At 44.0% G+C, this 25,802-nt stretch overlaps 1 protein-coding gene across 2 annotated transcripts in view; it reads left to right on the forward strand.

Moving 5' to 3' along the window:
- NNT (nicotinamide nucleotide transhydrogenase) overlaps positions 1 to 25,802 on the forward strand; it is a 102,709-nt gene that overhangs the window by 48,673 nt on the left and 28,234 nt on the right. For both annotated transcript variants that reach the window (XM_044276216.1, XM_044276217.1), the window contains exons 12-17: positions 2,590 to 2,700; positions 5,335 to 5,480; positions 8,264 to 8,459; positions 11,769 to 12,002; positions 18,311 to 18,471; positions 19,860 to 20,039. In XM_044276216.1, the coding sequence (XP_044132151.1) occupies positions 2,590 to 2,700; positions 5,335 to 5,480; positions 8,264 to 8,459; positions 11,769 to 12,002; positions 18,311 to 18,471; positions 19,860 to 20,039 (1,028 nt within the window). The remainder of the gene's footprint in view (positions 1 to 2,589; positions 2,701 to 5,334; positions 5,481 to 8,263; positions 8,460 to 11,768; positions 12,003 to 18,310; positions 18,472 to 19,859; positions 20,040 to 25,802) is intronic.

The following is a 25,802-nucleotide window of genomic DNA, read 5'->3' on the forward strand; positions in this document are numbered from 1 at the left end:
TTCTTTACACCCCAGCTCCCCCACCTTTAGAATTTTTGCCGATTTCTCTTGTATTCAGGCCAGTTGCACTGCAGGGTACAGGCTGTGAAAATTCAATACTTGTTTCAGAAACATGTTCATTAAAAATGCTTTTTATTAGCCGGCGCTATGCGGTGCGGTAATATGCATCCTGCTGGGGCCATCATGCCTCCTGCTGAGGAATGCAGAATATGAAACAGAGCCGGCTTATAAACACCGCTTATAGCCTCGGTTCTTTCTCCTCCTTTCCAATAAAAATCCTTTCAGGGAGAGAAAGAGAAAAAAAATCATAAAACATGTTATGGCAATTTTTGTTGAACATCTAACAGATTTTAAAATTTACACGGACTCACAGGCAGACTGGCAGCTTATTGACTGGGGATGGATTTCTGTGCCTGCAGTTTAGGTCACCGCCTGTTTTACTGACATTCATGAAGTTATTAGGTGAACTTTTACTTGCCTGTTAAGTTTGTATATGTATATAATATCTTCTGTAGATGCTTAGAAAAGAAAAAATGGCATCTATACCAATGGTATTTTTTGGTGTCAGCATATTGCTAGGCCATCAATATCAGAAGGACGCTGCACCCATGCTGATCAGCTGTTTGAAGGGTTCATGGAGCTTCAGACATCATATAATACATGACAACCTCTTTCTAACAAAGCTAGAACCAGCCCTGTACCTCACACGGATCCAGAGATCTCCCCATTCATTGCTCTGCTAGATTTATATCAAGCAGGCAGCTCGGGGGGGGCGGGGGGCGTGTCCTTTCTGCTGCAGCTCTCTCCTTATCACAGCTCAGGAGGCAGTTGAAGGATTACAATGAGAATATGGGTCATCTCAGTGAGAAGGACAAAGAAATAAGAAAAAGAACAAACAGCAGGGGGCGCTATGCAGATCCATTTTTATTGAATAGCTCAGTGGCTATAGCAAATGTTTTAACTGCATGGAATTACAAAAGTATTCAGATTCAGGAACTGGTTTGACAGCAGAATATTTTTTTATGGGACAAAGCTGCATTATTCTGCACCACCACTACTAAATAGGAGGCGTACAGGTTGATGGCTTGAGGTAGACCTTGAAGAGGCCGCAGTGCTTGCACCAACTCTGCGGGGCCCCTTCAGACAGCTGCTCTATGAGGGTGCCTAATGTTATATTAATGGCCTATCGGTATGCTAATCCTGGAAGACCCTTTAATAGATTTGAATGAACAGTGTGTAATGTTTCATGTCCCCTGTGGTGGCGCTGTAGGGGAGCTGAATACTTTCTGCCGTGTTCCTCCACAGATAACAGTCAATTGCCGGGGGTTTGGTAGTGGGACATCTAATGTAGCTCCTTGTTGTGGGACCCTTAAAACAAAGAAGATTGCCCCTTTAAAATTATAGTGCAGGAGTCGGCAACCGTCGGCACTCCAGCTGTTGTGAAACTACAATTCCCAGCATGCTCCATTCATTTCTATGGGAGTTATGAGAAGAGCAGAGCAAGTGTGCATGCTGGGAGTTGGTGTCACAACACTTGGGCGTGCCGGAGGTTGCCTACCCATAGCATAGTGTATATAAATTGGTGTGGTCTCAGGTCGACCCCTGTCTATAGCCACTATTAAGGTATATTGTAATCATAGATGACCCCTGTGAACGCCACATGGGAATGGGAAAACTGTGCTCAAGACATCCCCTGAGCATCTCTGAACATCCTGCAGGGGGCAACCCCACCCCTTCTATTACCCAGAACAGACGCTCTGTACGAGCAGTTTTTATTCTGGCGGACACGAGGCATCCTTGTATTCCATGTAATATAATAGCCGCCGCCGCAGTGGAATTGTCAGAGACTGCCTGCAGCGGGTGCTACGAGCGGAACCTGGGACAATCGGCCTATATTTTGAAGAGAGGTTTGAAGAATGCCTCCAGATAAGCTGATCATGGGCTTCCAGTTGCAGTATATCAGCTATAATCTATGGAGGCATGCTGAAACCAGTGTTCAGTGTTCTTGCAGCGCCTCCACAGGGTAATTGTAGCATCACACAGTTCCTGTACGAATTAACAAGCAGTAAATGTAGTGCACTATCCACTGCTGCAGCGCTGTAAATCCTCTGCTTGCTCTGCGGTTTGCTATGTGTACTGCATATTCCCAGGTGATGGTTGTCTTCAGACTCTGCCATGAGTAGTCAGGCTTTACTGACCTCCATCTACGGACTTTCATTATGTGCTGACACCTAGTGGACACTATGAAAACTTAGTAGTGGCAGGTCAAAACTCAAAATTAAAATTGACTTTTTAGTTTGTTTTTGTTAAATGCCACTTTTTTTCATGATTATCTAAGAACACTTTTATCTCTTACATGCAGTATTAATGTAGTCTTAATAAGTATTGTATATTTTTACAAAATAATAATAAAAATTTATCGGATAAAAAAAAAAAAGTATTGTAGGTGCCAGCGCATCTAATATGAACATGTCGGAAAGGAACATGATTTCTTGGACACATTCTTATTTTTTTGTGCACCTTGCCCCTTTCTCAGGGGATGTATAGAGCTGTATAGGACTATTACTGACATTGTCTTGTTGTTTGCAGGTCTGACTGCTGTCGGTGGGCTCGCTTTGATGGGGGGTTCTTATCTTCCCTCCAGCTCCTCTGACATCCTTGCTGTACTTGCTGCATTCGTGTCTTCCATCAACATTGCAGGTAATGAGAGGGATGGACATAAACTACTTATGCTTAGGAAAAGACGTGTCCTATGGACTGGGAGCTGGTACAAATGTTTTACTGTATAGCTGCCTGAATATCTTTTTCCCCCTCACAGTGCAAAAAATATTCTGGCATGGTAGAATGTTTCTTAGACTCTGAAATCTGACCTGCAATGCTTCTCTCTGTAAGGCTGGGTTCACACCTGAGCGTTTTACAGCGCGTTCCTACGCGCTGTAAAACGCACAACAGGCAAGAACCAATGATTCCCTATGGGAATGGTTCTCACCTGGGCGTTTTACAGCGCGTACGATCGCGCTGTAAAACGCCCGACGCTCAATCAAGTGCTTGAGCTTTTTTTTGGGCGTTTGTCGCGCGTTCCTGCACATAGAAATTCGGGAACGCGCGACAATGTGTGCACCCCTATCTCTGTATGCGCGATTGTAAACGCCCGTACAATCGCGCATACAGAGCGCTCGTTTCACAACGCTCAGGTCTGAACCCAGCGTAAAGGCTCATGCACACAAACGTATTTTCTTTCCGCTTCCGTTCCATTCACTTCAATGGGGCCGTGGAAAATACAGAAGTTACTCCGTGTGCATTCCGTTTGTCCGCAGGGCCGTTCCGCAACAAAGTATTTGTTCGCAATTCACGGTCCGAGGCCCTATTGAAGTCAGCGGGTCCGCAAAAAATACGGAACGCACACGGAACACATCAGTGTTTCATCCGTATTTTGCGGATCCATACGTTAGAAATGCTATGCCAAGCTCATATTGCTCATGTGTTCCAATCCGCAAAAAAACTGAACAAATACGGAAACCATACGAATATGTTTTGTGCAATTACGGAATGGAAGAGGACTTAAATCAGAGAAAAAAAACCTCTGATACGGAACAAAAGACCCAGTGATAAACGGACCGCAAAACAACAACGGAGCCCTAACTCTGTATTACATGAGCAATGATGGCACTTGCAATTTACTGCTAAATACTGGACTGCACCAAGTCCATAAGCGCATGCCAATTAGCAGTTAACTTCCTGCCCATGCCAACACGCCTGGGTAATTGCACCCTTTGGGTACAGCCATATGGTCAGGTTTCCTGATGTGGTTTTAGAAGCTCATATCATATCTGTCCTTTATACTTTCTCTCCTTTTATGACCCACTCCTGATTTTGGCTTCCAAAACTGCCTCCAGAAACCTGACCGTGTGGCCGTTACCTCATAGTTCTATGATTATTCAGGCACAGCAGGTGTGCCCACACGATTACGTGCAGGGTGAGGGCGGCTGAACTGGAGAACTCCAATCCTCGTATCCTTTTACCCGTAAAGTGTTCCCAATCAGTATGATGATGGTAAACCACGGCTCTCTTTGTTACCCCACACATCTGATCACCGGTAGTCACTATATTGGGGCGCATTCATACACAGCAGATTTGTTGCTGAACTTTCTGTGACTGAAAATCCGTTCCGCTCACCTGAATGAGTTTTTTGCAGCAAGTATTCGGTTTTTGGAATTTTGGGCCACTATCAGCAAATCCTTTTGACGATTGCCTTCATGTTCTAGTTTTGTCTACATGAGTGATTGTACTTTTGGGGAAAGTAATACATTATACATGGGGATCATTTTGCGCTGTCATGGTCATCTGGATCATTTCTTTGTGGGAACTTTCCCTGAGGACATGGATTTTGGGGGGTAAGGAGGTCCCAGTCTGCAGAGAAAGTGATTTTTATTGGCATCAGCGTCGGCATTCTTCAATAATCAATTCAATATGGAAAAATATAAGCAGCTAATTGAGCCAAATTGTCCTCATGCCAGGATATTACTTTTCCCTTACTCACTGTCTTTGTGTAAGTAATTCTTTAAATGGCTGTCACAAATAGAGCCAAGCTCTACTCCGAAAATCTAAAGCAGCAGTGTGTAATATGCTAAAGCTTGGCGGGATTATTCCTACTAGCAATACCAAGCTTTAGATAATATAGGCCTTCAGGAAAAAGCCGAAGACGTGATTCTAATGAGCAAAGGTGTTCATAGTTGCCATCAGAACGGGTGTTGGGAGTCTTAGGGGGCATTCACACGCTGTGGATTTTGTTGTAGAATTTTCCACTAAATCAATTGTCATGTGGCCAGGCCCATTAAAGGGTCTGACATTGACTAATAGTGTGGCTTCCTCCACTAGGTGGCAGTGCAGAAGACGTCTTGGTTACTTTCTGTTATGTACCGTCGATAGCTTGCGAGTGTAAATAAAGCGTCTGTTCCTTCCCAAATCTAGTACCAATCACAATGCTTCCTCCCTCCCCAATATAGTGACAAGCAGAACTCTTTTCCCTGTGGGGTGAAACCTGTCCAAACATCTCTATCAGAGCTGAAACGGCAGGTGAGGCTGCCACCTGCTGACCGTGTTTATACACTGCATAACTAGTGCAGCGTAATCGATCAACCCAAAGATCTAGAATCAGCCAAAGTAGGTTTGAGAAGGTGTTTAAAAAAAACGTTAGATATACAAGGCTGCATAAAAAGCTGACTAGCTTGTCGGTAAACTGGCACGTGGTCGACAGTGTAGTTGCTTGATTGCTCATCGTCTCGTCATTATCCAGTGATGTCCTCTTCTGATTCTTTATCATCTTCTTGGCAGGTGGTTTCTTGGTGACACAGAGAATGCTGGACATGTTCAAGCGTCCTACCGATCCTCCGGAATACAATTACCTGTACTTGCTCCCCGCGGGTACATTTGTTGGGGGATATGCTGCTGCACTTAACAGTGGATATACTATTGAGCAGGTGAGGAGGCGATTTCCTGTGTATTCATTTATGAATTGTAATTACATTTGGACTTTTTTAGGTGAACAGCGCCACTTCTGTCCGTGGGCTGTGACTGGTATTACACCTCAGTCTCATTTACTTGAATAGGGGCTAGCCTTGATATGAGACACAGCCTGTAGGTCAGAATGGCGATGCCTCTGGGAAACACAAAGCAGTCCTCAGCTTCATGCTTTTTGGGGGGGTTTAAATGGCAATTAAAGGCACTTAGCTATATGTAACCCTTCTGAGCCTTGATCTACTCTCCTATGAGCTCTCGTTCCCCAAAGAAGTGGGGGGAGTGGAAGGAAAGCTCCCGTATTTTGGGGGGATATTACAGCACGAGTAAGTCTTCCACACAGTTTATTATAGTATTGCGCAGCATTCATGTGCCCTGTCCTGAGCACCCTGCCACATCTCCTTAATCTGAATCCTTGTGGCAAGTTATCTAATGACTGCAACTAGTAAGGATCTGGATACAGAATAAGTAATTGGCAGCAATTAACCTTTAACTGTTGTTCAGTATGTAACTTGTACATAATGGGTTTACCTGCTATGGTAAATGATGGCATATGCCATCACCTACTGATCAATGGTGGTCCAACAGGCTGGATCCTCAGCAATCCATGTATTGAAGACCCTTCACTAGTGTCCCAGTACAACAACCCTCCTGACCACCCGCTGTGCCAGGGTCTACAACTCAGCCCTGTTCATCTCACCCTGCACATGGAGTGTCCTGGGAGCATTAACAAATGCAGAAGGGACCATTGCTTAGTTCTCCAGATACTGGGGTCCCAGAGGTCGGAGCTTCACTGATTATATTGTTATGGTGTGTCCTGGTGAGATGCCATAAACTTAAATGATGAAGGGTTTCCATGTTACTGGGGCCATTATTGAGGCAATGTGAGATTGGGTTCAGTGTACTCCTACTTAAAGGGGTTGTCTCATTTCAGTAAACAGCATTTATTATGTACACAAAGTTAATACACGGCACTTATTAATGTATTGTGATTGTTCATATTCCTTCCTTTGCTGACTTTATTCCTTTTATCATCGCATTATACACTGCTAGTTTCCAGGGGTTACGGCGACCGCTACAGCACAGATACCATGTGAACAGGAGCCGCTATGCATTCCCATGTGAGCTCCCACAGTCCAGGCCACTAGAGAGGCCAGTGCTTTTTCCCCCAAGTGTGCATGCATGACCACTGCTACTAGATTTCAGGGTGGTTGTAACCCCTGGGTATGAGCAGCATGTCCCCCGTTTGAATGGAGCGGTAGTCAAACATGTGTCCTGGTGCTCAATTCAAGGTCTATGGGACTGCTGTAGATGGCGAGTGCAGCGCTTGGGTGTTTCCATTAGTCCCATAGACACTTGTATAACTTTGAGATTTGAGAAATAATAGACTTACTTAAATAGACTTACTAAACTATGATAAAATATATCTACAAAGGAGAACATACAGCATAAAAAAAGAAACAGTCACCAAAATCGCGAACAAATGAGCGAGCTCCCATTGGTCAGTTCCCAACGTGACACCTGGCCAACACACATTTGATACAAAGGTCATGGTAGCAAGACACATTATGCTGATGTCTTCAGTGGAGATAACCTCTTTGTTACATAGCTAGATGTTTTCTACCCTCCTGGCCCCTCCTAAAGGTCTTCAGTGTGCCGTACGCTTGTACAACTACATTACAGGGAATTAAAGGGGAAAGAACCACTCAAACACCTTGCTATACAACACTGAATGGAGTGGCAGTGTGCATGCTTGACTACAGCTCCAGTCAAACTGGGGACATGGGACCCCGGTTCCTGTAATTGATTTTGGTGCCATCAGTCAGACACTTATCACCTATGCTGTCATCCTGGGACAACCTGTTTAGCTATAGCTTTTTTTTTTTTTCTCTTTACCAAAAAGTACTAGACTCGGTGACGCCACCTTACAAAATAGTAGTACAAGAGCTTATTTGACCTCATGAGTTACTATCTATACACAGGTATACAGAATGAGTGTATATGTGTACACCCCTCTACTTCTCCAACACAAACGGGAATACTTGTGAGCATCGTAGACACAGTCACAGGTTGAACATGTCCGAAATCTTTTTCAAAAGCAACGTGGAGTCGTTAATGGCCAGATCCCCCTCCTTCAACTCTGACCATGGCCGAGCTCTGTAGATATAACTGTTCCCCCTTAGAAAAACCAACCCAAATTCTTAGTAGATGCCTCTGAAGTCAGCAGGGCCCTGTGCTGTCCTGTAAACACGTGAAGCCAGATCTCGAGTCTTTATTGCCTCCAGTCTTACTTGCAGTCTCCAGGGGATTTGTTACACGCAGTGCCAAGGGAAGGAGCCAGGAGCTTTCTTTCATATACGAGGTGGTTCATATATTTAATAATGTGATAATAAAAGTGTAATCCATGACCTTAGTATTGTGTACAAGTACAAACCGCTAAGATGGCTCATAGACAGATGGCGGGATTCATCCCTCGTAATATTATTAGTGTGTTTATGTAACAGGCTGATTTTTAATAGCTGCTTCAGCAAATTCTAGACTTTTTTTTTTTTTAAAGGAATGAGTAAAAATAGTAACTTTTATTCTGGTGACTTTGGCCACATGACCCCAATAAGAACATCATCCACAAGGTCGTATTCAGAAGTGGCAGACTTGCGGCGCCCAATCTGCAACAGTTTACTTTACATTGCATGAGGGTGGGACGTTCAAAGTGAATTCTAATGCCTCTGCTGTCGCTGTGTTTCAGATGATGTACCTGGGCTCTGGCTTGTGCTGCGTCGGTGCCCTGGCTGGCCTCTCCACTCAAGGCACTGCCCGTCTGGGTAACACACTGGGTATGATAGGAGTTGCTGGAGGAATTGCAGCAACTTTAGGGGCCCTGAAGCCAAACCCAGAATTGTTAGCCCAGATGTCAGGAGCTATGGCCCTTGGTGGCACTATTGGTAAGTACTTTACTATTTTATCATTTTATTTTTTATCTTTCCAACTTTGTGCTGTTTTTACAGTTTGATTGGTAGTTGTAGACTCATGACCAGAGCTATTCAAACAATGCTGAGATTTGTTATTTGCTTTCCATATCCTCTAGCACTGGCCTCCGGTGTATTCCAGAAGTGGCATTAGGCCAGGGCTACATGGCGACTGATGGGCTGTGTGACGTTAAGGGCTCAAGCACACAAACGTTTTTTTTTTTTGCGGACTGTATTCATTCATTTCAATGGGTCAGCAAAAAAAAAACAAAAAAAAAAAAACATAAGTTACTCGTGTGCATTCCGTTTCCCTATATGTCCTTTCCGCAAAACAAAAACAAAAAACATGTTCTATTATTGTCCACATTACGGACAAGGAAAGTACTGTTCTATTAGGGGCAAGCTGTTCCGTTCCCCAAAATATGGAATGCACACGGACATCATCCGTATAAAATACATACGGTCGTGTTCATGGGTCCTAAGATTGCAAATGCTGCCCTGCAAGGTACAAGTTGAACAGAGTTGGTTTGCTACCCACAGTTGGGAACTTGTGGGTTGCATTGCAGCTTCGTCGCTATGAATGGTTGAGATGTAGTAGCTCAACATTACTGTCTTATGTTGCACTGCTGCAAGTCGGTGTAGCCTCAGCCTTAGGCCGCATGCACGCGACCAGGTGACGGCCATGCCCATTTTGCCGACCACAGATCCGCAGAGCACAGACACTGGCCATGTGCACCTCACATTGACTTCAGTGGCTCCACAATCCACAAGATGTGGCCTAGGAGGATATGTTCTATCTTTTTCGGTGCAACAGTAAGGACATAGAAGCACATGGGAATCCCTGAAGTCGGTGAGTCCGCAGCGTGATGCAGGGTGCATATGGCCGGTGCCTGTGTTTTGTGGATCCACAAAAGAGACATGACTGTCAGACGGTCATGTGAATGCCGCCTAAGTGTTTAAAAGCTTAAAGCTGGTTAACTATGGTTTATAGATGAAGGCCATTACCAAAAGGTAAGTAACAGCAAAAGCTGTCTTTTTGTATTACTTGGAGAAATCAGAGTTTTTGTAGTGGTGGCCACTTTTGGAAAATTGTAAATAAGAAGAGCCATTTTGATGGCCTCGTTTGGGCCAACTTTTCAGAAACTGGCTATCATTTTGTTAGCATGCTGTGTTTAAGAAACCAATTAAAAATGGCTGCACTTCCAGTTGACATATTTACAAAATGGCTGCCACACCAGAACATGAAAAATAAAATAAAAAGACATGTCTCTAAAAAGCAAACATAATTGCTAAACTTCAGCTGCTGCCTTGATGTCTGAGGACTAATATATGGCTGTTTTTACAATTTGGGTTGGGCTCCTCAATAGGCAGGCGGTATTGTGATATTGGTTAGTAAATCCTGTGTAATGACCGCCGCTCTGCGTAGAGGTGAGGCACATTTTACACGATCGACCTGCAAGATGTAAAGTTATTTTCGGTACAAATGCTGTATTAATTCACCCTGACAGGTTTACATAATGGGCCTGCAGTCCTGTAGGGGTTCGTGCTGCCCCTCCTCCATTATACATATTATTTTATTGTCTGTCTTGTCTCGGTTGCTCCTTTGAAGTAATGGAGAGTTATTTTAGAAGGAACAAACTTTTCCAAACGATTGCCGCACGCCTCCCTTCCTCCAAGGCATGTTGCTGACTTGTTCTTGGGTAGAAAGCTGGAATGTCGTGCCTTTTGATGGCATGATCCCTGAACAGGCCTTTTATCTTCAATCGGCAAATAATCCAGAACGCTGAGAACGTTGTCAGGTCCTGCAGCTGTGCGCTTCCCGCACGAGTATCGAGCCCTCGCCGTCAAGTCATATTATCTGCAGAGGTTGTGAAAAGACCTTCGCCTCCATGCAAACCCTAATACACTGCCATTTAGTGGAGCACCATCAACCTCCAGTCCGATGCTGCCGCCCCAGTATGTTATGCAGGGGTTAACCATAGGCTGAGTCTATAATGAGCATGCAGAGATCTGTCTTACCTACTGTGTGGCCTTCCTGCAGCGGAAAACTACAACTCCTAGCGCACCCTGAGAGCTGCATGCTGGGGGTTGTAGTTTTATAACCCCTGTAGAGCCACTGGTTGGGGGGACACTGGCTTGGCGAGTAAGGGCTTTTTCTCATGTGGCGGTCATGATGTTGTTTTTGCCACCATTTCTACAAAGAATGGAGGCACAATTCTGCCATGTTGGCTTAATTTTGGAAAGACTGCAGTAAAAACTGTAACACCCCTAAATCTAAATCTGGCCAGTTACTACCATCAAGGATTCATGCACACGGCCATTGCTGTTTTGCGGTCTGCCCACACTTTCCTCGGGCCCTACTGTAGAAATGCCTATTTTTGTCCGCAATAATAGGTCACGCTCTATAATTTGCGGAACATCCACACAAATGCGGACAGCACACGGATGACACCCGTGTGCTGTCTTCTGCATTTTTTGCAGCGCCATAGAATTGAATGGGTCCGCAAGTAATCTGCAAAAAATGTGGCTAAGACACGGACCCGATTATATGGTCGTGTGCATGCGCCATAAACAATCGGTTAACCACTGTATACATGTCCGTCCATGCAGCAGGCTATGTAGATCTTCATCTTGGAGACTCAATTTTCATAAGTGTTATTTACTCCTATTCCTGACATAGCACTAACGCATACTGGGGCTCTGTACAAAGGGTGTCACCATCTGCACGTCCACCAGGGCCAGTGTGATGGGGATTAACATGCCAGTCTGCTTTTTGCAGCTTGAGAGGAAACTGTGCAAACACAGGGAGAACACACGTTCTTCATGCTGATGTTTTGTAACCCAGGACCCCACAGCGCTGCAAGTGTTAAATGCTGACCACATAAGGTCATCACCTGATGTTATTACTTACAGTACATGTCGAATATCCTCTATGGGTATTTTCACAAGGATTAAAATACAAGTCGGGAAAAAAAAATCTGATGTGTATTTACTGAAGAAATTTGAGGCTGACCACTGGATTTATACTGTTGATCTGGATTCAGGGGTGTCGTCTTAGGCTGTGTTCACACTGGCATCAGCTTTCTATTGCCTCGACAACAAGAATAAGGATGCATGCTGCTCTGTTCTTTCAGTTATACGCAAGAGCTTTATAGGTCTACGTCATATTATATTTGTGTATTATTAGCCACACCTGCTAACGACTCATTGCAGTTCCACAGACCCTCCTGAATCAGTCTGCAGCTCCAATAATGTCTAATGTCTTCTTGGTTCTCGCACTACCAGGTCTGACCATCGCCAAGCGTATCCAGATCTCTGACCTGCCCCAGCTGGTGGCGGCCTTCCACAGCTTAGTCGGTCTGGCTGCTGTCCTCACCTGTGTAGCCGAGTACATGATTGAGTACCCACACTTTGCAACGGATCCAGCTGCCAATCTCACGAAGATTGTGGCTTACCTCGGCACGTATATTGGCGGTGTCACTTTCAGCGGCTCTCTCGTGGCCTACGGAAAACTTCAAGGTGAGTGTGCCCCATGGCCTCCCACAATGTACAGAATAGTCATGTTTTACTTTGAAGGGGTTATCCCTTGATTAATGTAAAAAAAAATATATCAGACACCATATAATACATGACAATCTCTCTAACAAAGATAGAACCAGCCCTGTACCTCACATGGGTCCAGAGTTCTCCACATCAATTGCTGCAAATGCTCAGCTAGATTAATTTTAAGTTGGAAGCTCAGGGGGTGTGTCCTTTCTGCTGTAGCTTTCTCCCTTTTACAGCTCAGGGGCTTGTCCTTTCCGCTGCAGCTTCATCCTATCACAGCTCAGGGACTTGTCCTTTCCGCTGCAGCTCTCTCCCTGTAACTTTCACAGGGAGGTCTGGTGGCGGTTGAAGGATGGAACTGAGCATTGTCCGTCCACCGAGGTGGACAAAGAACTGAGAAAAGAACAAACAGCAGGTGGCACTATACCAATAGATTTTATTGAATAACTGAGTAAGTTTATAGTATTAGGATTTAGGGGCTGCTTTGAAAAATGTAGAATATGTTTGAGGGGGTGACACATTTAATAATCTCTATTAGATAAGCAGATATACAGCGAGCTTCCTGGTAACAATGACTGGTGCTCCAGGTGTCGTATATAACGGGATCTGGGAGCAATTTTCCTGTACATGTGTTTTACTTTGTGTTGGTTTGTGTTAGCTGTATGTAGATTTTGCGTCCTGGCACCATACAAAGCTCTGTCTTCACTCCTCTCACCACCCAGCGTTCTCCAGCAATGTAAATGCAGACGTGAAAGTTCTATAAATAATCCTTTAATTGGGTATAGTGGTCCCCAAAATGCTGCCATCTGTTTCCTTCAAAACCTTTTATTCTTGGTTTTGACTATGATAGCAAAGCGATTTTGCGGGGTCAGATCTGCCGTCTGCCGTGGGATTTGATCTAATACCACAAGACAGAAATGTGATTGGGTCAGTATGGCGGGGTTTGAACATGGTAACATAAAGAAGGGCGCGAGTCAATCGAGTTCAGCTTTATTATAGAGCAGGTTATCCCGGGGAAGCCAGCAAAGTAGCAAGTATAGCAGCCATATGTCTCATGTGACGGAGATGGGATGCTTTCTGCCTCCAGTTAGCAACATCATACAAAATATACGTACATGATGACTATGGAACACCCAGATCTTTGGCATGATTGGGTTTCTATAGTTTTCAAGGTGAGGCTTAAATAACCACCCCCACAAAAAAATTTTATTTTCTGACTGGCAAAATACCAGATGTTAACTGTAGTGAAGGTAATCTTCTTACCAGTGTCTGTATTTGTGAGTTATAGCCTCCCTTCTGATCCTCAGCTGTGTCATGTGACCAGCACGCTCCACTCTCCAAATAACACAGCATCTAATGTGCGAACAGGAAGCCAGTTTCTCTATGTATTCCTATTAGAGCCCCAATGTCAGTCTCATAGGAATGAATAGAGAAGTAACTTCCTGTGTCAGTTGGAAAGTTTGATTGTTGGTCACATGACACAGCTGAGAATCAGAATGGAGGTTATAACTCACAAATACAGTCACTGGTAAGAAAATTACCTTCACTACAGTTTACATCACGTACCTTTCTAGCAGGTCAGAGAATAATCATTTTTGTGGGAGTGCTACTTTAAGGGCTTGTTCACACGAACGTTTTTGCGTTCCGTATACGGTCCGTATATGGAACTATTCATTTCAATGGTTCCGCAAAAAAAATTGAATGTACTCCGTATGCATTCCGTTTTTCCGTTCAAAGATAGAACATGTCCTATTATTGATCGCAAATCACGTTCCGTGGCTCCATTCAAGTCAATGGGTCCGCAAAAAATGAAACGCATGCAGAATGTACTCCGTATGTCTTCTGTATCCGTTCAGTTTTTGCGGAACCATCTATTGACAATATTATGCCCAGCCCAGTTTTTTCTATGTAATTACTGTATACTGTATATGCCATACGGAAAAACGGAATGGAACCGGAAACACTACTGAAACAAAAAACTGAAAAACGGGTCCGTTAAAAATGGCCTGCAAAACACTGAAAGCCATACGGTCGTGTGAACAAGCCCTAAAGGGAATCTGTCACCAGTAAATTCAGCTCAGCTGAATGCAATGATACCTTTCACTTGGCGATCCGTTGCTTCATTCTGAAGAAAGGTACTTTTAATCCATTTGCAAATGAGCACTCTAAGTGCACTGAGGGCGGGCCCAAGCCAATCTGTGCACCTTTGCTTCCAAAGATACGCAGAAGAGCTAAGGTGCACCGAATGGCTATAACCCACCCTCAGTGCCCTTAAGCACTAATTTACTTAGCCTTCGAAACACTGATTTCTGTAAAATGGCGCAATGGATTGATTGGGGTAAGAAATGCATGTTTCATTTTTAATCAGCACTGCCAGGCATTAAGGGGGAGATTTATTAACGCTGTATGCCAGCTTTCCAGTGTAGAAAAGTTGCCACAAAATGTACGCCTTTTTAGCCTTTTCTGACACCTTCGCCACTTTACCGAAGAGTTGGCATGAGGAGGCAGGCCACGTGTGCGTCTGAAAACGGATGCACATTATGCCAGAAATCGACTCTAGCTCTTTGCTGTAATAGATTACTTCTCTGGCGCACGGACAGCTTAAGATGCATACATTTATTAATGCGCAGGCACCTCTTAATACTTTTGTGGCGTCTTCGGATACTGCAGGGTGAATTACGACCAACACTCTTTACCATACGACTATTGGAAATGGCTTTTACGCTAGGACTGACTGGCCAGTGAACCCGGCGTCTGTAGAAATAGGCCTGCCTGTTATGTAATCTGTACAATAATCGATAATGGCCCTTCTAAATTGTTCCAAGATCTTGCTGAATATTTTTGGTCCAGCTACAGCTTCTTGGCAGACGGCGAGCTGCTCTGTTAGCATAAAACTTTGATAACGGCTTGTATTAAGCTCATCAATTAAGTAAAAGATACACATCTCGCAGATCAGGGGCCTCAGCTCGCATACATCTCTGTCCAGGGCTTGTGTCCTACTATTCTATTCTGCCAAATCATATTAAATAACCCTTCCCCAAAGACTGCGCTCAGCCTGCTGAGCTGGGTTATTACCTCTTGGCGTAGGCTTTACATTTCTTTGATGTGTGGCGGGTTTTAAGCAGAAAACATTTTATCCTTGCGGGATAACAGGCTGAACCGGATGGACAAATTGTTTTTTTTCGGCCTTATATACTATGTTACTATACTCCTCACAACTTCAGTGAAGCCAGTAGTACTTTTTTGCTTACTACATAAAAATGGATATAATACAGTGGCAGCAGGTTGGATGTGCTGCAGACCGGGGTGCACAACCTGGTGGCCCCCAAAACATCTGGTAATAGACATGTATGTCTATATCTTGGGGCTGCTCACATGTTTTTTCCATGTATTCTCCCATTAGATGGGAGTCCTGAAAGTGTAACCAGACATCTATGGTATGTACTATATTTAAGTTGTTAAGACCCCTTTAAGTTTTATTTTCAGCTCTTGGGGTTGGTTCAGTCTGACAATGTGGCCCCCAACCAGAAAACATTGTGCCATATTTGTAAAGTTCCAGCACATATATCAAAGGTATCTGTAGATTACCATTTAAATTGATGCCCATTTAGTTTTTGTGGTGTACTGGCATTGCAGTGGCATTCATCAGAGGTGTAAATTGTGTAATACCTCCTATGGACACGGCAAAACACATCAATGGTCAGCTGTTTAATGCATAGCTGGGCAGGGTCAATGATGCCGAGTGGCTTTCCATAATGTCCCCTCTATGATGTCAGGGGATCTGTCTTTGGGCCAGATTCTCTTATTAGATGACTACATGCTGCTGGTTCATGGTGACCAATTAGATGCATTTTCAAATTTTTAAAGACCATTTTGAGGCGTCTGATAGGATGGCAGCTACAGGGGAGCATATACCGTACTCCTCCATGATGCCATCTCATAAATGCAGATGCACTGACTGAGGCGGGCACCGGCATTAGAAGAGACCATGTTTGCAGAGAGGACACGCAGACTCTAGAGGTATGAAAAGCGCAGAAGTTGACTTTTCCATAACTTTATTTGGGGTATAATTTTATTTTTAAATTCCATCTGTACTGAACATCACAATAAATTCATTGCTCCAAATCCCATATACTGGAAAAGGTCTGAATATTTATCCTCAGCTGTGTTGCTGGATTAGTAGTCCAGAGGCTCACTATTATTTTAATGTTAGGCCTGAATCACTAGATGGCAGAAGTGTTACTGGATTAGTAGTTCAGAAGTCACAATTAGGCTCATGCACACGACCATATCCGTTTTGCGTTCTGCCATCTGCATTTTATTTTATTTTTTTGGTGGACCCATTTGCTTTAATGGGTCCATGGTCCACATTTTGCGGACATATTCTATCTTTTCGCTGAAAGGACATACAGGTCCTTCTAAAAGAATTAGCATATTGTGATAAAGTTCATTATTTTCTGTAATGTACTGATAAACATTAGACTTTCATATATTTTAGATTCATTACACACAACTGAAGTAGTTCAAGCCTTTTATTGTTTTAATATTGATGATTTTGGCATACAGCTCATGAAAACCCAAAATTCCTATCTCAAAAAATTAGCATATCATGAAAAGGTTCTCTAAACGAGCTATTAACCTAATCATCTGAATCAACTAATTAACTCTAAACACCTGCAAAAGATTCCTGAGGCTTTTAAAAACTCCCAGCCTGGTTCATTACTCAAAACCGCAATCATGGGTAAGACTGCCGACCTGACTGCTGTCCAGAAGGCCATCATTGACACCCTCAAGCAAGAGGGTAAGACACAGAAAGAAATTTCTGAACGAATAGGCTGTTCCCAGAGTGCTGTATCAAGGCACCTCAGTGGGAAGTCTGTGGGAAGGAAAAAGTGTGGCAGAAAACGCTGCACAACGAGAAGAGGTGACCGGACCCTGAGGAAGATTGTGGAGAAGGACCGATTCCAGACCTTGGGGGACCTGCGGAAGCAGTGGACTGAGTCTGGAGTAGAAACATCCAGAGCCACCGTGTACAGGCGTGTGCAGGAAATGGGCTACAGGTGCCGCATTCCCCAGGTCAAGCCACTTTTGAACCAGAAACAGCGGCAGAAGCGCCTGACCTGGGCTACAGAGAAGCAGCACTGGACTGTTGCATGTCATTCGGAAATCAAGGTGCCAGAGTCTGGAGGAAGACTGGGGAGAGGGAAATGCCAAAATGCCTGAAGTCCAGTGTCAAGTACCCACAGTCAGTGATGGTCTGGGGTGCCATGTCAGCTGCTGGTGTTGGTCCACTGTGTTTTATCAAGGGCAGGGTCAATGCAGCTAGCTATCAGGAGATTTTGGAGCACTTCATGCTTCCATCTGCTGAAAAGATTTATGGAGATGAAGATTTCATTTTTCAGCACGACCAGGCACCTGCTCACAGTGCCAAAACCACTGGTAAATGGTTTACTGACCATGGTATTACTGTGCTCAATTGGCCTGCCAACTCTCCTGACCTGAACCCCATAGAGAATCTGTGGGATATTGGGAAGAGAAAGTTGAGAGACGCAAGACCCAACACTCTGGATGAGCTTAAGGCCGCTATCGAAGCATCCTGGGCCTCCATAACACCTCAGCAGTGCCACAGGCTGATTGCCTCCATGCCACGCCGCATTGAAGCAGTCATTTCTGCAAAAGGATTCCCGACCAAGTATTGAGTGCATAACTGAACATAATTATTTGAAGGTTGACGTTTTTTGTATTAAAAACACTTTTCTTTTATTGGTCGGATGAAATATGCTAATTTTTTTTAGATAGGAATTTGGGGTTTTCATGAGCTGTATGCCAAAATCATCAATATTAAAACAATAAAAGGCTTGAACTACTTCAGTTGTGTGTAATGAATCTAAAATATATGAAAGTCTAATGTTTATCAGTACATTACAGAAAATAATGAACTTCATCACAATATGAAATTTTTTTGAGAAGGACCTGTATGTCTGTTGCGCAGAAATGTGGAACATGTCCTATACATGGCAGCAAAATGTGGACCACAGACCTAGTGAAGTCAATATGTCTGCAGAAAATGCGGATGCAACAGAGATGGAATCCGTATTTTGTGGGTCCACAATTTGCAGACTGCAAAATAAATATGATCGTGTGAAGGAAGTCTTGTATTAATACTGGGCTTGAGGCACAAGATGGCAGATGTGCTCAGTGCTGGGAGAATTAGTACTTTTTGCATGTAAGGACCTATCCATACTCCGCTGGGTAACATTGCCGCTTCTTTTCTTTGCCAGGTGTCCTCAACTCTGCTCCCCTGCTGCTGCCAGGAAGACATGCGTTGAATGCTGGTTTACTTGCTGCCAGTGTTGGTGGTATGATCCCATACATGCTGGACCCAAGCTACACGACCGGCATGACATGCCTGGGCTCTGTGTCCGCCCTCTCTGCTGTTATGGTAGGTCACGACTGACTGCTCTGCCTTCAGGTGACCAGATGTGTGGACGAATAGTCATCCTGCTGTTTGGGAGACCTAAGCCTAGTCATGTTTGACAGTCTGGTTTCCCAGGAAGCTTAACCTTCATACACTCTGTCTGTTAATGCTGGACTTCAAGCCAAGAAATAATTGCCATTGAACTGAAGGCAGAAAAGTACTACAAGGCAATTTTGTGGAGTTAATATAGTGGGAAAGAGATAAAGTCATGGTTATATGAAAATTAAAATTCTGTAGATGTTTAGGACTAAGCACCACATTGACAAGGACTATCCAAGATTAGCAAAAAGTTGGGTACAGGTAGGTGGAGGGTGTAAAATAACTAAATATACATTACTTGTCTGTTGAATTGCCTGCTGCGTCAGGGCTGCTGTTCCGGTTCTACCCCCGATCTCCGTTTACAGGGCTGCAGCAGTGGCGTCATGTCAAACACTCGTGATCAGCCTCAGTTGACTGCTGTGATCAAATGTCGATGTGATGTCGGCGCTGCAAGCCCCGTAAAGAGACCGGCAGGGAGAACGGAAGAGCGGTGGCATGGTGCGTTGGTGATTTAACAGGTAAGTAATGCTTATTGTCTTATTTTACACCATCCTTTGCTTGTGCCCCACTTTCCCCTAGTCTGGGACAACCCCTTTTGTGTAAATCTTTCAAAAATTTGCAGTCTGTGGAGGACTTGGCATCACCCTCCAGTATGAATTGGAACTCAGCCCCCTATAGTCGGCACAAAATGTTGGACCCAGAAATGACAAGGTGGAGATTCTCTTTACAGCACATTAGAGCAGACTTTGGTTGAACTTATGGATACTTCAGCCCCCAGTGCAGCAATACGTGACTTTTTCTGATGACCACAATAGACACAGGCAGATGCTATCGTTACAATAGGCCATCAGTATAGGGTTGGTAGGGACTCTCTGCACCCTCAGCTATTTGAAGGGGCACTGGCTCTCCACTGAGTGCTTCTTCCCCTTCATTTTTTTGCCAAGAAATACACCATACTTTTACTGATGACCTATCTTCTGGAAAGATTCAGTAGCTTCTCGCAGCCTACACTATGCCATTAAAGTGGTGTTCATCTGCCTAGGTGCAGCTCAGCCCCATTCACATGAATAGCTGCAATACCAATCTCGGCCACTATACAATGTACGGCGCCATGCTTGGTAAGCTGTCAGGAGGCAGCTACGTTTACCTGAGCGCCTTGTTCAGTCACAACGGCTACTGAACTCGGAACCATGTCTGGTTAACTTTGTAGAGGCCATTTTATATGGCTAATTGGTGGGGGTGCCGAGAGTCTGACCCCACCTATCAGATTTAGGATACACCATCAGTCAGTGTCCTTTTTGTGTTTGTCACAGGGCGTCACCCTGACGGCGGCCATTGGTGGAGCTGACATGCCTGTGGTCATTACAGTGCTGAACAGTTATTCTGGATGGGCCCTGTGTGCTGAAGGATTCCTGCTGAATAACAACTTGCTGACCATCGTTGGTGCTCTCATTGGTTCCTCTGGAGCAATCCTATCTTACATCATGTGCGTGGTAAGTAGAAGAGCAGACGAGTACATGGGACAACGCGTATCCTAATGCACTGTGTATCATGGAATTGCCTGTATAGCAATTGTCTGACGTCATTCTAAGTACATATATTTACTCACCAGAGATAAAGCTGTCAAACGTGTCCTACTTTGTTTTTTTGTTTTTTGGGGGGTCAAAACCATTGTAATGATAGGGTCGTCTTTGTGGTCTGTTTAGCGGTGGAGGTTGCCAGATGGGGCCAGAGGCAGCCAGCGCTTCAGAAGTAAAACGGGCTCTTCCTGTTTAAACCACACACAGGCGGAAAAAAAAAACTTTCCTGCCCCTAAAATAATTATTATTTCAAAGAAGCGAGTTGATGCAAGCTTTAATGAGTCAGAGAATCCAGTAAATCTGCTGCCTTTAATGCTTTCCCCTGGCTGATGACTAAGGGGTTAAATGCGGCGGCGTGCTTTGATGTCAGAAGTGGCTTGATGGGCAGGGGAAGCATGTAAATGAGGAAATTGAGGGGGTCTGCATCAAATTTGCGGCTGTCTTCCATATTGTGTGCTTTTAATCAGTGTCATCTTTAATTGCTTTACTTTAAAGCGTACAGATAACACGTTTGTTTACCTCCGAGTCATGTAATGGCTGCGCGGTGAATTCTAATTTTTCTAAACCGGTTGATTTGTGCGGAAAAGTTGCTAAGTCTCGTAAAAATCAAAATAATTAAGGGCGCGTACGTGGCTTATGGAAATGCACAAAATCAGACTCTTTTTGAGAAGACCTAATGATAGGCAATGCCCTCTGTTTACCGTCACCGCCCCCACGTGCTGGGATTACCCAATATTACCCCCCCTCCCTCGTACCCTGGACCACACTAACAGTCATTCCATAGAAGCTAATTGACCATAAAGTCTATTGATGTCATAGCTGCTATTGGCGGGCCGAGGAGATTTTTTTGTTTGTTTGTTTTCTATTTAGACCATCAGTGTAATTTGTGTCCAGGCTCCTGTCTGCGCTCTTCCTTGTATTACAGACGACTGATTTACAGTTTGCAAGTGTGTCTGCTTGTAAAAAGACATTGCAAAATTGGTAAGAGCTTTGTGGTTATCCTCCATTATGAGAGTGGTCCAACTGCAGACCGTGCTAGCATCTGTATACCACCCAGTAAAAGTCTTAAAACTTCAGTCCCCCCCCCCCCCCCATAAATGAACGATCCTGGCTGGATCTTATCAAGAGTCTTACATTATCCTGCAGCGCCACCACAGGGGAAAACAAAGCATTACATGGTTCCTATTGAAGTCAGTAGGCTGCCTGTGCAGTGCATGGAGGTGTTGGGTCCTCCAGAGAAAGACTGTCAGAGGCCTAAGAGGATATGTCTAGAATAGATAACCCCATGTAATAAAGCTTTTATTGACCTTGTGTCTACTGTACCTTTTGCTTTTATGGTGTTTATGGAGGCAGGCGGTATTGAGGATTGTAGCTTAACCCCTTCCAACCCACGCCATAGTAGCACAGCGCAGGCAGGAGTCTGCAGCAGACCTGCGCTGGGTCAGGACTTCAGCTATGATGGCGGTACTGTGTAGACTGAGATCAAAGCAGATTGCACTAATCAAAATGATCCCTCTTTGACTGTATCACAGGGATGTCCAGTGACGCGATCTGAGCTCATATGCAGACAGGGCTGCCTGGTAGGGTAAACTCCCATTATGGGACTTAAAAAAGTGTAAATTAATTAAAATATCTATGAAAAAAGTATAAAATTATTTATATATTTATGCACTTCTATAGCTATATTCCACAGCGCTTTGCAGACATTAGCATCACTCCTGTCCCCAACGGGGCTCACAATCTAAGGTCCCTATCAGTATGTCTTTGGAGTATCTATATGTCTATTGTGTGAATATATTTTATTGAATAGCTATTACCAAGTAGCCGTACTATTTACTTACTGGTTACTGCTGTAATAAGCTGCCAGTTTAGTTATTTTAGGTGGTTAGTGAATGGCATAAAAACCATTTTTTGTTTTTGCTTTTTAATTTTATAAATGTCAAAATAAAGTACAGTTATTCTTGCAGAAAAACTAAGGCTTCATGCAAGTATGTCCTCCTGAAATAAAAATTATGACCACCAGAATTTGGCAAGGAAAACACAAGGTTCTTAAAGGGGTTGTCAAAGATTTTTATTTTTGTTTTAATTTCCCCACCCAGTGGGACCTGTCAAAGACATATATTTGCCTGTTCCCCACTGCTCTGTTTTCACCGGACTTCTGGTCCCTAGCTGTAAACATCCAGCACGGACAGGGTTCACATTTGCCTCTGCAGCCAATGACTAGCCTCAACGTTGATGTGTGCATACGACCCAGCAAATGGCCTACCGCTAGGGGTGGAGACAGCCTGAACGCAGCATTGGGCAGCGAGTAAATGTTGCACTCTTCACATGTTCTGCTGTTTGCGGGATTAATTAAAGAAAAACAAAAAAAACTCCTGGAGGACAACCCTTTTAAGGGCTTATGCACACGACCGTATGCATTTTGCAGTCCGCAAAACACAGATCCGCCAAAATATGGTTAACATTATATTGCATCTATTTTTTGGGGGGATCCATAGTAACAATGCCTATTCTTGTCCGCAAAACGGACCAGAATAGGACAAGTTCTATCTTTTTTGCGGAACGCCTCGCGGACATACGGAAAAAAAATGCACACTGAGTCATTCCTGGTTTTTCGCGGACCCATTAAAGTGAATGGTTCCACAAACTGCCCGTGTGGATGAGCCTTAAAGGGATTCTGTCACTTCTTTTTACCCTATAGAGATGCGGACATGCACGGCTAGATCGCCGCTAGCATGTCCGCAATATAGCTGTCCCATATCTGAGTGGTTTTATTGAGTGTAAAAAATTATTTTATATATATGTAAATCAGCCTGGTAAGGAGCCCAAGGGGCTGCACTAAGCGCTCTGGAGCCCAGCCATGCCCGCCTGTGAAGGAGCCCAGCATCGCCTGTATCCACGAGTCTCCTCCTTGCTCACAAAGTCAGAACGCCGTAATCTTGCGGTGCTCGAGCTTGCGCAAAGACAAATCTATCCAAGACCATACCGCTGAAAGGGGGTCCCGGTAGCAGCCTAGGTCTTCATGATGCACCATGCTTACCTCCTCCTGGACTATAGATATTAAAGTGCCCTGCAGTGATCTGTATTCAGTAACTCTCCTGTGCTGTCTTGTCGTCGTAGGCTGGTCTCGCCACAGTGGGGCAGCATTCAGACATTACATAATGTCGGCGAGCGGCCCCAGCGTACAGGATTATCTGCTGGAGATAATCTGTTACAGATGAGGAGGTGACAGTCGAAATATTTTGATTGCTCCAGCATTCCTCTTTGGAGAACATTTCGTATGACAGGCTGGATGCATAGTTGTTGTGTTATCCAATGCTGTGCGTGTCTGGGGAGACCTTCCTCTGGGGACTCCAGCGCTGTTTGGCACTTTTGTGTCTGATGATGCAGACACGGAGTGATTAGATGCGTATAAGCAGATAATCTGCCAGGTCAGTCTGAGGCCACAGCAAGTGTGTGTCTGTGCGGAGCTGGAGTTGCCTGGCACATGTGTACTTGCCGCGCACGCAATGTCTAAATTTTTTTTGTGTGCTTGACCTCATTTAAAATACATTATGGCAGTCTGATGATTTGTCATGTAAGGGTGATAAAGATTTTGATTGTGCATAGAAAAGTTCATTATTGGGTTTTAACTTTTTTTTACACTTTTGGGCAGTTGTATAGTAGTAATAGACCTGGCTTTCCAAAGCAGAGCATTAAAAAGAGGAACATTTACAGGGGTTATCCCACAAAAATGATGATAAATAATTGATTTATATGGTCTGACAACCGGGGTCCCCTGAGATCCAGAGAATGAGGGGGTTCCCTTTTTATAGAGGGGTAGTGTGTCTGACAGTCCACCACTCCTTTCACTGCTATGGGACTGACAAAACTGGATGTAGCAGTGGGCCGACAGGTGTACTACTGCTCCATTCATAGAGGGGACGGGGACCTCACTTTCTTTGATCACAGGAGGTCCCAGAGATCCTGTGGATAGGTGATTAATCATTTTCATGGGATAACCCTTTTAAGGAAATCTAGTGCCCCATTATAATTTTATGTCTAAATAGATTAAAATAAATCAAAGCCGCTTGTAAAAGTACAGCGTTGTGCCTCGTAAATATTAGAGGAGTCAGAGCTTTCCAGGGCTGTACCGTGCCTTCAGATTGCTAGTAGTTGGTGGTAGTGGGTGATGGAAACAAGCATTCAGACCTATGCTTTCCAGCAGCCTCATGGACCATAGAAACCTGTAGAGTGGTGATGACTCGTAGACTTCTATTGGAGAGTGTTGTGGGCATGCTCTGTGATCTGTGCAGAGGTGATTGTGCAGGTAGGGAGGGTAGATAACCTGTGACCATCACTTACTTACTGATTTTCATATATATTTTTTTTTAAGTGTAGTGGCATGGAAAATGAAAGAAAAATAACCAAAACAATCTTACAAATATATTTAATATAAAAAACTGGATTTAAAGAATGTCATTTTCTGATGTTGCATTCCCTTTAGGACTGATGACAGATTGTTGTTTCTGTGTACTGCTGACAGTAGCAGGCAGGTATATGGTCTCAGAGTCCCATGTATTGAATTTTAGAATGTGCTTTAAATGTAATCTTTATAGAAAGGTTTAGCTGTGAAATGTCCCTTTGTAGCAGAGTGGGCCATTTTTTAGTCTAATTTTTGAGAGATTAGCGTCTGCAATGTTTTGTCTATTCTCACCCCTTTTGAACTGTATCAAAGTAAAATCAAGTTAATACCCATTTATGCCACTGGAGACTTCATCATGAGAGAATCGTCTTCTACATACCTGACATACCAATTACGACTGCTAGTCACAGACTAAACACAATCCTTCTGTTCCTCAGATTTGATGGTATAATCTTCAGCTTGTGAATAGGCGTATTGTGTTACGTTACTAGTTACTTGTGTAACCTTTGTGTTTTTTAGGGATTGCGTGGTTTGTCATATTTAGGCTACATTCACACGACCGTAAGTGTTTTGCAGTCCGCAAATTGTGGATCCCGGCCATGTGTGTTCCTCGTCTCGATTACCACACATGGCCCGTACTATATAGAGTGCCTATTCTTGTCCGCGGTTGCGGACAAGAATAGGACATGCTCTATATTTTTTGCGCGGTCGCGGAACTGAACAACGGATGCTGACAGCACACGGTGTGCTGTCTGCATCTGTTGCAGCCCCATTGAAATGAATGGGTCCACACCTTTTCCGCAAAATTGCGGAACAGATACAGATCCATTGGTACGGTCGTGTGAATGCACCCTTTTTCAGTAAAGTGTGTAATATATTCAGTACAGACCAAAAGTTTGGACACACCTTCTCTTTCAAAGAGTTTTCTTTATTTTCATGACTATGAAAATTGTAGATTCACACGGAAGGCATCAAAACTATGAATTAACACATGTGGAATTATATACATAACAAAAAAGTGCGAAACAACTGAAAATATGTAATATTCTAGGTTCTTCAAAGTAGCCACCTTTTGCATGGATTACTGCTTTGCACACTCTTGGCATTCTCTTGATGAGCTTCAAGAGGTAGTCACCTGAAATGGTCTTCCAACAGTCTTAAAGGAGTTCCCAGAGATGCTTAGCACTTGTTGGCCCTTTTGCCTTCACCCTGGAGGTGTGTTTGGGGTCATTGTCCTGTTGAAAAATAAATAATGGTCCAACTAAACGCAA

Source organism: Bufo gargarizans, chromosome 1 (assembly GCF_014858855.1).
Source record: "Bufo gargarizans isolate SCDJY-AF-19 chromosome 1, ASM1485885v1, whole genome shotgun sequence".
NCBI classification, from domain to species: Eukaryota; Metazoa; Chordata; class Amphibia; order Anura; family Bufonidae; genus Bufo; species Bufo gargarizans.